This window comes from Tetranychus urticae, chromosome 3 (genome assembly GCF_039701765.1).
Source record: "Tetranychus urticae isolate SD_2017Ah chromosome 3, NJAU_TeUrti_SD_1.0, whole genome shotgun sequence".
Taxonomy (NCBI): domain Eukaryota; kingdom Metazoa; phylum Arthropoda; class Arachnida; order Trombidiformes; family Tetranychidae; genus Tetranychus; species Tetranychus urticae.
The window spans coordinates 13,265,776-13,279,279 of NC_142960.1; the positions used below are offsets into that span (position 1 = coordinate 13,265,776).

Here is a 13,504-nt window from a genome sequence, read left to right on the forward strand (position 1 = left end):
CAAATTGAAATTGTAAACCTTTATTTTGATGAGAATTTTGTTGTTGGCAAATTAATTTGTCTTTGTTTAAGTTGTTATAAGTCTGCTAAATTAGGTAAATTGAGACAAAATGTTTTTTTGAATGGTTTTATAAGTGAAGCAACAGTTGATATATTTGATAATTTATCGAAATCTGAATTTCAATGTATTCGCCGTGTTAGTCCATTTATTAAATTAGTACGTGGGCATCGGAATTTTTATCACACAAAATTTAGTGGGGATATTATATATTTTCCTCAAGATTTACAAGAAGTTAGTTCTGCATTACCTCGAGCTCTAGGCAAAGATGAAGTTTACATGTTAGAAAAACGACATTTAAATTCCAATAATATTGAAAAACATGTTATTGAACCATTGAAAATTAAAAACTGTTTAGATTGGTTGGCATTAAATAATAGGCATTATTTCAATTCCAGTGTTACGGTTGACAATGTTTTTAGTTCCAATTTGCAAATTATACAAATAGAAAACTTTAAACCAGTAGATCAAAAAGAATACAAAATATTGTTATCAAAGTCACCATTGGTTTTGTTTGATATTTTATGTAAAAAAGAGTTGATTTTGGAAAATTACTTTTATTTATTCTTAGTTTTTACACTTCTCTGTAAAAGTAAATCTGTTGATACTTGGTCCTGTAAAACATTTGATTACGCTTTGTTATTAGCTAATCAAATTCAGAGAGGCCATAATTTTTCATTATCCTCTATGTCTTTTTCAGTTAAAATTGGAGGCAGTGATTGTTCGTTTAGAATTGGGAAAGCTGTTGGTTTAACTAATCCACCGCAAGCTTATTTGGATAAATTTCTGGTACAAATTGAACCTTCTAATCGTCCGTATTTGATTACTATTGAGTCAAATTCTTTTATCTTTTTTCGGTTAACTTGTTTTTTTGTTGTTCGGCTAGATGGTTATACTCAAACGGGGCGTCGTAGTTGTCATTCTAGTAAATCCTCTAAAGGAATTATCTTTCAGTTTGTCGATTCTTGCAAATTTATCAAATTTATAGTTGAACATTTTTCAGTTAAGCGTACTTCTAAATTCATTATACATTACATATATTTAGAGTCAGATAAGCTATTAAATCTTGAAGAAGAAGATACGTGTTCAAATGAAAACGTTGAAAATGAATGTATAATGTTACCGATTGATGATAAACAATATTCTGTTGAAGAAGTTCTTAATGAATGTTCAAATAATAATATGATAGTTTTTGAAAGGGCTAAATTTAACCCCCTTAACAGTTATGAGGGATTAAAATATGAAGAATTGGCGTTCCCAAATCTTTTTCCTTATGGATTGGGTGGATTCATCAGTTTGAATCAAATTAAGGTACCACCAGAGTTTGCAGTTACAAATAAACGCAGTACGAAAAGAGTTGAATTGAAAGCATATATTAGAACAAGAGTTTTCCATTTTAATTCAAATCATAATAAATGTAAAGAATATCTTTACTATTTATTAGTAGCTTATGAAAAGGATCTTTCGATTAATAATACAAATCTCTTTTCTCGTTTTGAAAATGAAGCTCGGACTAATTTATTGCAAGCTAAATTACATACTTCTATGAAATCTTTAAGAGGTTATTCAACTTATTGGCGTAAAGCTTTAACTGATTTGTTAGCTTTAGTTGGTTTATTAGGTCCTCCTAATTTTTTTATTACTTTTTCTGCAAATGAAGTTGGCTGGGATGATTTAATCAAATTTTTATATTTTAGAAAATATCAGACAATTCTTGATGATTTAAATGCAAATATGCTTGATAATAAGTTTAAATATGAATTGGTTAATAATGATCCAACTGGAACTGTAATCTATATCGATCAAAGGTTTCATTTCTTTTTCAATCATTTCCTAATAAAACGTAGTGCTCAAATCTTCTTTAGAAAAGTAGTTGATTATTTTGTTCGTGTTGAATTTCAAATGAGAGGTTCACCTCATTACCATTTAGTGATTTGGTTAGATGGTTGGCCTGAATATGATTCAGCTGAATCACTTGAATTAGTTGATACAATCATTTCTACATCAGCTAGTGTCAACTTAGCTAAATATCAGAAACATGAATGTAGGCAATCTTGTTATGTTAAAGGAAAGTTGACTAAATGTCGTTATAACTTTCCAAGAAATTTGTGTGATGCTACAAAAATTGTGCCAAAAAATGATTCCGGAGATGTTCTTGTTCAGTATAAAGTTTGTAGTGTTGCTGATACGTTTATTAATAATTATAACTTTTTCTTATTAGAAGCATGGTGTGCCAATATGGACATTCAACTTGTGTGTGGTATAGATGGTATAATTGCATATATTACCAAATATATTTGTAAAGTTGAATCGTCAGATTTGGCAAAAAAGATCAAAAAATTACTTTCTCAAAATATTGAAAATAATCAAGATGTTGAAACATTAATTAAAAATATTCATCGGTTGATTCTAAACAATAGAGAGGTAGGTGTTCAAGAAACAGTTTATCGATTAGGTGGAATGGCTATGAGATTTGCTTCAAGAGCAGTCATTTTTTTAAATACTAATTTTCCTGAACTGCGGCCGAAGTTAACATTTCAAGTTGAACGTAATATGTTGTTCCAAAGTAAAGGTCATACTCAAATTGAAAAATATTGTAATAGACCAAATCAAATTGAAAATCTTTGTATGTATGAATTTTTTAGCTCCTTCAGAATTGGTAAAACTGACAGTGAAATTGAATTAGAAAATAATGAAAATGAGCTCAGCAATTATCTTATTGATTTAGTCGGATATAAAATTTATAAGAGGAACAAAAATGCAGCTATTAAATTATTTTCATTGACCGGAAAAAATCAAGATGTTTATTACTATACATTTTTATTATGCTTTGTACCATTTAGAAATGAAGATGAACATAATTTGAAACGCGATTATTTATGCGATTGGTATAAGAAATGTTTAGATGATAATTTAGTAAGGTGTAAAGACATTCCTTTTTTTAACAAGTTATCTGAAATGATATTTAATCATCATTGGGATATGCAAATTGAATTGAAAATCACAAATGACAATAGTTCTACAAATATTGTTGAGGAATCATTAGATAATGATATAAATATTGACACTTTTATATCTACTTTTGACAATGTTATTTCATGCTACGAGCTTTCACAGGATCAGATTTCTGCCCTAACATATTTTAAAGAAAGTTCCGTTTATTTTTTCGAGCATTCTAAACCTTTTAAATGTTTCATTTCTGGTGAAGGTGGCTCAGGTAAAAGTTTTGTTTTAAAAATAATGACTGATATTCTTGCAAAATCATTAGGTGTAAATAGTTTTATTGTTGGTGCACCAACTGGCATCGCTGCAAGCAATATTGAAGGTTTAACATTACATTCTATTTTTCAATTACCAGTAATCGATGTCATCAATGGGTTGTATAAAATTGAGTCTTCTAAATTTGAATTTTTGTTAATGAAATTTAGATCTGTTAAATTTTTATTTATTGATGAAATTAGTATGCTTAGTGCCCTTAATTTTAATTATATTAATCAAAGGTGTAACCAATTTTGTAGGACAGATGGTGATTTTGGAAACATGAATGTTATTTTTGTTGGCGACTTTCATCAACTTAAGCCTGTTAGAGGTCAACATATCTTTGCCAATGATGATGCTTTTATTTTTTGGAAAGATGTTAAATTGTTAGAATTAAATATTAATCATCGTTCTAAAAATAATATTCTAACGTCTATTTGTAATAGTCTAAGGGTGGGTAAATTGAGCCATGACCAACTTCTTGTGTTAGCGTCACGGGTTGTTGATAATTTGAACTTGAATTCAAAACAAAAGGAGTATTTATCTACTATACTTCATATTTATCCTACATTAGATCAAGTTAAAACTTATAATAATGTAATGTTGGGTAAGTTAGCTTCAAAAAAAGTTGAGTTGGTTACTGTTAAGGCAATAGATACCTATGTTAATGGTAAAAATATGGGTAAGGAAATAAGTTCCATTCACAAGAATTTGTTAGGAGATAATGTACGAGATACTGGAGGTCTTCCTTCAGAGTTAATTGTCGGCGATGGAGTCAAAGTTATGCTTGTTATGAATATTAACATAACAGCCGGCATGGTTAACGGGTTACAAGGTGTTGTAAAAAATGTTCACTGGCCTATTCCTGGGCTTAAATCTTATCTCGGTAATAGTAATCCATCTGGAATTGAAGTTAAATTTGAAAAGGTTGATAAAACTGTTTTAGTTAAGACTGTTGAACGTGAATTTGATTTACGTAATGGTACTAAAATAAAACGGCAGATGTTTCCTCTAATTCTTTGCTTTGCTTCATCTGTTCATAAAGTTCAAGGGTGCACTATTGATGCTGCGGTGATCGATTTAAGTGATAAAAATTTTGATGCAACCGGTTATGTAGCGTTAAGTAGATTAAGAAATTTATCTGGGCTGTACATTGAAAATATCAGTTTTGAATATCTACTTAATTATCGACCAAATGAAAATGTTGTAAAAGAAATGGCCCGATTAAGAGGTCAAAAATATATCCGTGTGTCTAGACCAAAAATTAAAAAATCTAGTAAAATAGAGCCGAAACAAAAAAATTCACCATTAATTGTTGAACAACAATTAAATCAACAACAAGTTGAACAACAACAAAATTCTATCAATATTGGTGACTTCAGTATTAGTAATGATACCCTACGAAGTTTGGATATTGAAACCGCGAGGTCATCTTATGATTTATATCTTCATGAAGATATTATTAATGGTTTTTTGCATTTGTTTAAAAATCAATATTGTAATACGATTTCCATTCTACCAAGTTTCTATTTTGTAAGTGTTTTAACTATTTACAATGGAGGAGCGCATTTTCTTGATATGGAGCAAGATATTCGACAACGGTATACTGATCCAAATCATCATGATATTGTTTTACCTATTTGTCATTCAGAGCATTGGATTTTATGTGTAATTTCAAGAAATCCTAATGGTACAACATTATCCTATTATGATCCTCTAAATTCAACAAATTCGATGTCTCCTACTATCAATTATGCCAATTCAGTTCTCTTGCATTCACCTTTAGTGATCAATCCTTCAGTTGTCATTTTAAATGGTCCTGTACAACAAAATTCATACGATTGTGGTATGTATATCTGTTTGTTCGCTGTATGTTACTTTTTGCGAATTTCTCATAATTATGCTCCTACACATGTAACTCATGCTAGAAGTTTGTTATTTCATAATTTAATCCAGCGTAATATAAGCACGTTGGTCAATTACTTGTTAAATTTGTAATAATGTAAATGCAATTAAACTTTATTAGTCGCCATCTATCGTTCATTTTTAATTATACGTAACATTGTGGCTGTGGTGATATAGCAGTACAACAATAACTATAACTTTGCAAAAGTAAACATTGCAGTGTTTTGTTTTCATTTTAATTATTGTATGTCCTTAGATTAAGGTAAGGTAGAAGAGGCAGCAAAGTAGGAAGATAAGACAAAAGTGTTATACGGTGTCAATAATGGATTCTAATCTGGTAGAGATTTCAGGTATTTATTTTTTATGATTGTGTATTAGTTATCTATGTGTATTTATGGTGTGCATAGAAAATGGAGAACCCGAAGATGATCCTGGAATCGAGGATGATAAAAACGGTAATGGTACATACTGTTAATGATAATTTTCTGTATATTCATTTATGTTATAGAATGTATATCTAATCCAAATAATGTTTGTATTTTTAGACTCTGGTGTTAACGCTGGTGATGCAGTTACAATGAAAGAAAGTACTGTTTTCATAAGAAATGAAGGACCCGAACATGGTCTTGGAAGCGAGGACAATAAAAACCGTAATGGTACATATTGTTAATGATAATTTCTGTATATTCATTTATGTTATAGAATGTATATCTAATCCATATAATGTTTGTATTTTTAGACTCTGGTGTTAAAGCTGGTGATGGAGTTACAACGAAAGAAAGTACTGTGTTCATAAGAAATGAAGGACCCGGACATGGTCTTGGAAGCGAGGACAATAAAAACCGTAATGGTACATATTGTTAATGATAATTTCTGTATAATCATTTATGTTGTAGAATGTATAGCTAATTCCATAATGTTTGTGTTTTTTAGACTCTGGTTTTAACGATGGTGATGAAGCTACAACGAAAGAAGGTATTGTGTCCATAGAAAATGAAGGATCCGAAGATGGTCTTGAAAGCGAGGACAATAAAAACGGTAATGGTACATATTGTTAATGATAATTCTCTGTATATTCATTTATGTATAGAATGTATATCTAATCTAAAGAATATTTGTATTTTTTAGACTCTGGTTTTTACGATGTTGAAGCTACAATGAAAGAAGGTACTATGTGTATAAAATATTATAGAATGTATATCTAATCTACATAATGTTTGTATTTTTTAGACTCTGGTGTTAACCATGGTGATGAAGCTAAAACGAAAGAAGGTACTTTTGGTTTTTTTTATTTATTTTAAATTTAAGTTAAATATTTTCGTTTTATTTCTGTTCTGTTCAATAGAATCTGTTCATATTCCGGATAAAGATCCACAGGATGTTAATCAACAAAAAATTGTGGACAAAGTAAGAACCTTGACTTTGATCTAACATTCATTTTAAATCTGGTAAATATTTACTAATTATTCAATCTTATTACTTTTACAGAAAAATCTGAACTTGATTATGAACATAAAGTTGGACTTGCATTGAAAGATAACATGAAAGAATCAATTCTTGGAACCTTTGACCATTTATCACTAGAACACTGTGCTTCCAGATGCAATTCAGATCCTAATTGTTTTACTCTCGAGTTTTGTCAATCTATTGACTATAATCAAGTTTCCGATAGCAGTGTTTCATTGACCAGTTGTTCATTGACCAACGTGAAACCAAGCAATGCCAACCAACCTGGACTATTTGAAGAAACAAAAGACACCAAAAAAATTTGTTCAATTTACATAAATCACAATAAGATCACAGGAAAAAGCAAAACTGATCCACAGCCATCTGCATTAATAATGCCATCTGAATCATCAACTAAATCAAATAATTTGAAGATAGCAATTGGATTAGGGACAATAGTCTGTTTAATGGCGTTTGCTGGTGGGTTCATTGGATTCAAATTTTCTGCTAGAAAAGGAATCATTTCATAGACTAACTTATCAGATGAGGACTGAAGATGAATGTTTATGAATCATTCAATCTTAATCAACATGATACATTTTTTCAATATATAATATTTTTGTAGTTTATTCTGTATTTATTGTAATGTAGCTCTTCATAATACTCTTCATACTTCAAAGCTTTAAAAGATTTGTTGATTTCGCATCACTTCTTATAATTGCAAAAAACCTAAAATATAAATTTCATATTTCTTAATTTATATTAATAAAATATTAATAAAATAGTCAACTTAACAAATGTTTAAATATTTTATTGAATGAATGATGAATTAAGTTTTTATTCATATGAATATAAATGTGACCACAATTAACTCAAGAAAATTGTCCACTTAAATACAATGACAATTTGATGTGTTTATTAGTGACAACCTTTGTTAAACTTGATTCATCTTTCATTGTTAACTACGATTATACCTTGTTACAATTCACGTGAGACTGTTATCAAAGTCAAGAGTTAATTGTTTGTTTCCATGAAAATTAATTTAGCTTGAACAAACAAAGCAAGACACCTCTAATTAACAGCCTTGATTAAACAAAAAAGATTAAGTTGATGTCTTAACAAACAGTCTGCTGTTGAAATGAATTCATTCAAAACAAATGAATCTCTCAACAGTGAAATATGATTAAAGGTGAATCCGATAAAAACTTTTATTTAGATGAAATGAGATAAATGTCAATAAAAAAGATAAGACTGCATAAAAGTGTGACGTATATGAGACGTCACAGTTTTTAACTTTTCCGAACTCAATTTTTCACTCACATGAATGACTTGCGCATTCATTCATTAAGAAAACGTGGTCAGGTTTGGGTTAAAGTTAGTGTGATTAATTTACTGGTTAGTTTTTTGTTAATTTTGGTGATTACGTTAATTTTTCCATTTGTGAGGTTAAAATGGGTGATCAATCGCCCGAAATTGATGATTCCTCAAGTGCTGAAACTGTCATAATAGACTTGGAACCGAAAAAAAAGCGAAGGAAGAAGAAATCGTTTAACTGTGAGTATAAGTATTGGTGTGGTCTTGAGCTGTTAATTGTCACCGGATTCGGTGCTAATTAACAGCTCAAGACTGTTCTTTATTAAAAGACTAACAATGCCTTCGGCCTTGAAGGTATTGTTAATCTTCCAATGTTATATCAGTTCGAACTAATTAGATCTAATTCAATCCAACAGGGGACATTGAAAATTGTATTAAACTTTTTGACTTGAGAAAGTCTATGGACAGTATATTCGTTAAAGATTATCATTGTTCTGATTCTTGGTTAAAATTAGTGAAGAAAGCTGGATGGGATATCAAGTGGGAAGTTGCAAGAACAAGATATAATTATCTCAGACTAAAAGGAGTTCCTGTTAAATTCAAAAAACCACAAACAGGAATTGCAGGAGATCCTCTTTTTGGTAGCAAAGTTACTAAACTATCAAACTTGATCCAAGAATCTATTTTGCTTAGTCACAAATACAAACCACCAAAAATAATTGACACCTCAGCTGATGACCAAACGCCAAGTGAAACGAGTGTATTAGCTGGAGAGCAAAGTGATGCAGCAAATCATAACAAAGATAATCCTTACTATTTTCCCGGTGATGAATGGTGTGATTCTGATCTTTGTACCAACTCAGTGAATGTTTCAGATCAATTAGATGCTAATTTACAAGAAAATGAAACAAGCCCACAAAGTGATAATGACCCTTCAGATATATTCCCCTCATCTGAAACTGAGCAACAAGACAATACTGAGCAACCCTTCCCAACTCAATCAACTTTCAGCGGATCAAGTGAATCTTTATCTCAGATATCTAACTTTTTGACAGTGAGAGCAAGAAAAAGACCTCCAACATATCGCGAACTTATCATGGATGGGCAGAAAAATTTATCAAGAATTGGAGACGACATTCATAATTTCACTCAAAGTACAGTGGCTTTTCATGAATTTTTGATGAAGCATCTTTCATCAGGCTCAAATTAAGTTAAAGAATCACTATAAACTCGGATTAGAGTCGATGGTGAGTCTTTTAACTATCAAATACATTATATAAATTCATTGAAAGCTGACATAAACTTGGAATCAAGCCGATGGCAACTTTCAATGAAGATTCAATTGCTTTGTAACATTAAAAGTATCATTAAAGAGTTTGAATTGAACAAAGTTATTTCATTTTATTTTAAATAAAGTCAAGTCGGTTCAATAAACAGAGTTTCTATCGATTAGCATAGAGCAAAGCAATACTTTCTCTGTAGTCATTTGCATTTTGAAAAGTTATATTGGTATCGACAATTGGCGCATCTTTGAAAGTTTGATCCTTACAATGAAAATTTCCAAGAGTCAAATTATTTAAAATACAAGCACAGGCGATAATATCAGGAGCTATTTTTACCTTGGATTCAACAATATTTTGATGAATCCTTCGCCACTTGGTTTTTATATTTCCATAAGCTCTCTCTATTGTTGAACGCACGACAGAATGTTTTGTATTGAATGAGATTTTATAATCATCTAGTAATTGCTGTCCATCAGTCTTTTTGTAAGGAGCAATGATTGATATTGGTTCCAAAGTATTCTGATAAGCAGAATCTCCTAATAGTATGTAGCCTTTTGGTGGAAATAACTTGAGTTTGTAAAGGTTTGAAGATTTCAAAACGTTCATGTCATGGCAAGCTCCAGTTTTCCCAACAATTAAGAATCTGATGATCATATTGTGGTCACAAATGCATGTTAAGTTCATTGATTTATTTAGATGTCTGTCGAAATAGGCTTCTTGTTGGTCTTCAGGAACGCAAAGTTGTACTAATGAGCCGTCAATTGCACCAACTACGTTCTTGAAAAATTTTTCATTGCTAGCTCTTTGATAAAACCCGGCACATATTTCTCTGAGCTCCGCTTCTTCAGTCGGTAATTTTATAATCCTTTTCTTCAAGGCTAATACATTTGTCATTATTCGTTTAATTGAATCATGAACGGTGGATTTCGGCATTTCATACTTGTCCGCTAACTGTAATATATGAATTTTTGATGCTATCCAATCCAAAAAAATCATTGTTTGTAAGCGTAAATCCCAATTTGATCTTTGGAGTGGAGGAAACTGGTCAACAAGCCAGAAAAACTCAGCATGGTTCAATCTATATCGTTTGATAAATACTTGTTCATTGTCCATTTGATCAGCCATTATAAGAAACCTTTCCGATCTAGATCGACATACCTCTCTCGGGATCTTAAAATAAATTTGATCTCAATTATTCACAATGTTTGATATTTGTCTGAAACTATGAATTGCTTTCGAAGCCGAATGTAATTCATATTTTCATGATATAATTCACCGCATCGAGTATAAACCTTGTAATTGCCTTCGAATCCGAAGGTAATTACAATGTTTATACGTCAAATTCATCAAAAACTGAGAAATCATATTACCTTTTTATGATTTGCAAAAACAATCGCACTATCGGTCAACGAATTTTGTTGAATCACAGCAGAAGAAAAAAGACTCGAGGCAACATTATTTATATTTTGAACTTGCGTTATAATATTAACGATATTCATGTTGAAATTTATTAACAAATTTGTGAAAGAGAATGGCACAAAATTAACTTTGATTGTATCACAGTATGTAAATGTAAAATTGAACAAGATTGAAGTTTAGACTAGAAAATGTTTTTCAAAAATGAAGAAGTTACAAAATTTAAAGTTCCCAATCTCGGGCTTGGAAAATGACTCCAGAGTTGGAAACATTTTGGATGAAATTGTTTTCATCCAAAAAATAGTTTCCTACCTTTGGAATGTAGTTTGGTATTTTTTCATCAATATAAAAAATCATATTGTAAGGCCTTGACATAGTTCTATGACTATCAACAGTAAAAACTTGATGATTATTGACCTCCATGTAGCCCATGTCTGTTAAAATTTGAAGCATTATATGCCAACCCACAGAAACATCATCATCATCAGGCTCAGTCATTCTAATTGATTTCAGTATTTTCGTGGTTTTATCCGCCCAACATTCAAAATTAACGCTATAAGCTACTTTCTTGTAAATCTTTGAGCCTAGTTGGATGGATTCTGGAAATTCAAGATTATGTAAAGTACGTTTTCCTTGATTTGGTTGCTTAATGACATCAATAACTAAAATTTCAGGCAATTGTTCAAACACCACATTGCTGATTTGTTCCATTTTAGAATTGCAAAATAAGCCTGGAAAAGAAATGAAAAGAATCCTTAGACAGTTGCAAAATCAATTTTTTCATAGTCTTTTGACTCTTAATTTCCCTTGAATTCCCAAGGTAAATTACGAGTCAAATGATTTTTTGGTCAACAAGAATGTTACTTGCCAATTGACTCTCAATTTCCCTTGAAATCCCAAGGTAAATTACGAGTCAAATGGACACTTGACAAACAAGAATGTTACTTGCCAATTGACTCTCAATTTCCCTTGAAATCCCAAGGTAAATTGCGAGTCAATGAGGCACAAAGACTTACTCTGTTTATATTGTTTACAAATATCCTCTTGAAAAAGAATCAATTTCCCAGTGTCGTTGATAAACTCTTGAAGAGTAGTAAAAACTTTATGTTGGTTTGGAACCCGAATACAGGGTAAGCTTAGACTTTTTTTGCGCTGAGCTGGTATACCAGGAACTAATGATGATAAGTGATTGCCATAACAGACATAATCAAATTTTACTTTCGTGAAAAATACTTTATTGAATGGAGAGATAGCACCAATTTCAACATATTCGTAGTCGAGTTTTGTAATGATACAGCGATAAAGTTTAGTTACGAGTCCTCCTAAAAATTGAAGAGAAGAGCACAAAGTAAAGTAAAGTTAGAAAAAATATTGAATAGTAAAAATAGAACAATAAAATTTTAAATTACCTGGAGTTTCAAAATCTTTGGATTCAAAGTCAGCAAGTTCTAGAACAATTTTTAATAAGGTTCTGTCTAGTCTCAGATCTGATCGGTAGTTAGTGTCAGATCTATAATTTCTCAACATCTCAGAATAAATTTGTGGATCTTCATTGTTGAGAGCCATTGGCCTATTTAAAATTTTCAAATCGCCTCCTAAGCTTGCTTTTTTATAAGCATGTAAAAAACGCTTCACTATCCTTGTCCAAAGGAAAGGGCCTTCATAGATTGAAAATCTATTGTTGGTTGCTTCAGGTCGGGTTAATTGGGAGCCTTGGATATATTGGTTGGCCATATAGAAACCAGAATATAAGGCATTTACAAATGAATAATTATTGAATAAATAAACAAAAACTGGGACAAAAAAGCAGTGACCACGATAGTTTGGCAAACCAATGAGATACCTTGGCTGTGAAAAAAATAAACATTAGAGAGAGTTTATTACTAGTAAACATGATTGAGATCAGGGCAATAATGTTTTCGATTCCGAATATATTATTGTTCTGATTTGTCAAGACAATTCTCAAATTGAAACAATTGAGAAGGAACAATAATGTACTCATAGCTGAATATATTAACCTCCAACTCGATAAACAATTTGAGGATTGAAAGAAACAAGATCAGGGCAATAATGTTTTCGAGGCCGAATATATTATTGTTCTGAGTATTTTCTAGCTTTCTAATAGCTTCGAAGCCGAAGACATTAGAAAGCTAGAATCTTAACACACAAAAACACTTACCATATGAACAAATTTATCTTTAGATAATATTTCACGAATCAGGATTGATGATGTCATGTTGAGAGCCTCTTTATATTTGATAGCTGCTGCGGAAGCAGAGATTTTCTCATTTTTAAATATAACTTCCTCCTTGGAAACACTATAAGCGAGGCCACGAAATTGTAAGGTTTTTTTAAAGCGAACATAATTCGAGAAGCGATCACAATAAACATTTAAAAACTCGCCAAAAAGTAAGCGGTTTGCCTGATCAAATTGATCAATATTGGCAGAAGAATTGAAAAGATTTTCAGCTTCTTTGAAGCTAATATCAAGTTCCTGGACAGTAATTCTTACAGGTTGCATAGTAAAAATAAACAAAATAAAAAAACTTAACGAAAAAAATCAAAAAAATAATAAAAAACAGTAAAATACAATTTTAGCGCTGAAGACTTGAAGACTAGCTTCAACTAAGCTTAATCAGCTGTTTGCTTGAAAGCTTTGTAAATAGCTTTCAAGCTATTTTCACGAAAATTTATTTTCATTTAGATATAAATACTTTTAATCTAATCAAAAAATTTTCATTGAGATTAAAAAAAAATCTAAATAAAAGTTTTTATCGGATTCACCTTAAATTGAAGTCAATCAAGTTAATTTTACAATTACAATA

The 13,504-nt window shown here is 30.7% G+C and overlaps 5 protein-coding genes across 7 annotated transcripts; 3 read left to right on the forward strand and 2 right to left on the reverse strand.

Annotated features, from left to right (window-relative positions):
* Positions 1–1,173: 1,173 nt before the first annotated feature.
* Positions 1,174–5,481, forward strand: LOC149093391 (uncharacterized). The gene is made up of 4 exons (XM_089269338.1): positions 1,174–2,369; positions 2,901–4,561; positions 4,967–5,161; positions 5,477–5,481. Exons 1-4 carry the CDS (start codon positions 1,174–1,176, stop codon positions 5,479–5,481), a joined length of 3,057 nt encoding a protein of 1,018 aa, XP_089125464.1.
* Positions 5,434–7,464, forward strand: LOC149093392 (uncharacterized). 3 transcript variants are annotated; one of them, XM_089268979.1, is made up of 9 exons: positions 5,434–5,570; positions 5,628–5,681; positions 5,766–5,876; positions 5,960–6,070; positions 6,154–6,264; positions 6,349–6,387; positions 6,451–6,492; positions 6,566–6,627; positions 6,709–7,464. In XM_089268979.1, the coding sequence occupies exons 1-9, from the start codon at positions 5,543–5,545 to the stop codon at positions 6,751–6,753; spliced, it is 603 nt and encodes a 200-aa protein (XP_089125105.1). In that variant the 5' UTR covers positions 5,434–5,542; the 3' UTR covers positions 6,754–7,464. The 3 variants fall into 3 exon arrangements, with proteins under 3 accessions (XP_089125105.1, XP_089125106.1, XP_089125107.1); XM_089268980.1 differs by having other exon boundaries at positions 6,154–6,258; XM_089268981.1 differs by having other exon boundaries at positions 5,628–5,675.
* A 478-nt stretch (positions 7,465–7,942) lies between these two features.
* On the forward strand, positions 7,943–9,344 carry LOC149093393 (uncharacterized). Its single transcript, XM_089268978.1, has 2 exons — positions 7,943–8,220; positions 8,397–9,344. The coding sequence occupies exons 1-2, from the start codon at positions 8,118–8,120 to the stop codon at positions 9,188–9,190; spliced, it is 897 nt and encodes a 298-aa protein (XP_089125104.1). The 5' UTR covers positions 7,943–8,117; the 3' UTR covers positions 9,191–9,344.
* Positions 9,345–9,938: 594 nt separating this feature from the next.
* On the reverse strand, positions 9,939–11,898 carry LOC149093394 (uncharacterized). The gene is made up of 2 exons (XM_089269911.1): positions 11,696–11,898; positions 9,939–11,410 (listed from the first exon to the last, which is right to left on the reverse strand). The coding sequence occupies exon 2, from the start codon at positions 11,388–11,390 to the stop codon at positions 10,902–10,904; it is 489 nt and encodes a 162-aa protein (XP_089126037.1). The 5' UTR covers positions 11,391–11,410; positions 11,696–11,898; the 3' UTR covers positions 9,939–10,901.
* Positions 11,899–11,949: 51 nt separating this feature from the next.
* LOC149093395 (uncharacterized) lies at positions 11,950–13,255 on the reverse strand. The gene is made up of 2 exons (XM_089269910.1): positions 12,859–13,255; positions 11,950–12,527 (listed from the first exon to the last, which is right to left on the reverse strand). Exons 1-2 carry the CDS (start codon positions 13,198–13,200, stop codon positions 12,039–12,041), a joined length of 831 nt encoding a protein of 276 aa, XP_089126036.1. The 5' UTR covers positions 13,201–13,255; the 3' UTR covers positions 11,950–12,038.
* Positions 13,256–13,504: the final 249 nt, after the last annotated feature.

Excerpts from the sequence above, each read along its gene's own strand:
- LOC149093391 (XM_089269338.1), top strand. The coding sequence starts at position 1,174 with ATGTTACCGATTGATGATAAACAATATTCTGTTGAAGAAGTTCTTAAT. Across the intron at positions 2,370-2,900 it reads TATATTTGTAAAGTTGAATC|AAATGAAGATGAACATAATT; the intron begins GTCAGATTTGGC and ends TGTACCATTTAG. Across the intron at positions 4,562-4,966 it reads AAGAGGTCAAAAATATATCC|AGCATTGGATTTTATGTGTA; the intron begins GTGTGTCTAGAC and ends TTTGTCATTCAG.
- LOC149093392 (XM_089268979.1), top strand. The coding sequence starts at position 5,543 with ATGGATTCTAATCTGGTAGAGATTTCAG. Across the intron at positions 5,571-5,627 it reads TAATCTGGTAGAGATTTCAG|AAAATGGAGAACCCGAAGAT; the intron begins GTATTTATTTTT and ends TGGTGTGCATAG. Across the intron at positions 6,071-6,153 it reads GGACAATAAAAACCGTAATG|ACTCTGGTTTTAACGATGGT; the intron begins GTACATATTGTT and ends TGTGTTTTTTAG.
- LOC149093393 (XM_089268978.1), top strand. The coding sequence starts at position 8,118 with ATGGGTGATCAATCGCCCGAAATTGATGATTCCTCAAGTGCTGAAACT. Across the intron at positions 8,221-8,396 it reads GAAGAAGAAATCGTTTAACT|GGGACATTGAAAATTGTATT; the intron begins GTGAGTATAAGT and ends TCAATCCAACAG.
- LOC149093394 (XM_089269911.1), bottom strand. The coding sequence starts at position 11,390 with ATGGAACAAATCAGCAATGTGGTGTTTGAACAATTGCCTGAAATTTTA.
- LOC149093395 (XM_089269910.1), bottom strand. The coding sequence starts at position 13,200 with ATGCAACCTGTAAGAATTACTGTCCAGGAACTTGATATTAGCTTCAAA. Across the intron at positions 12,528-12,858 it reads AAGATAAATTTGTTCATATG|CCAAGGTATCTCATTGGTTT; the intron begins GTAAGTGTTTTT and ends TTTTTTTCACAG.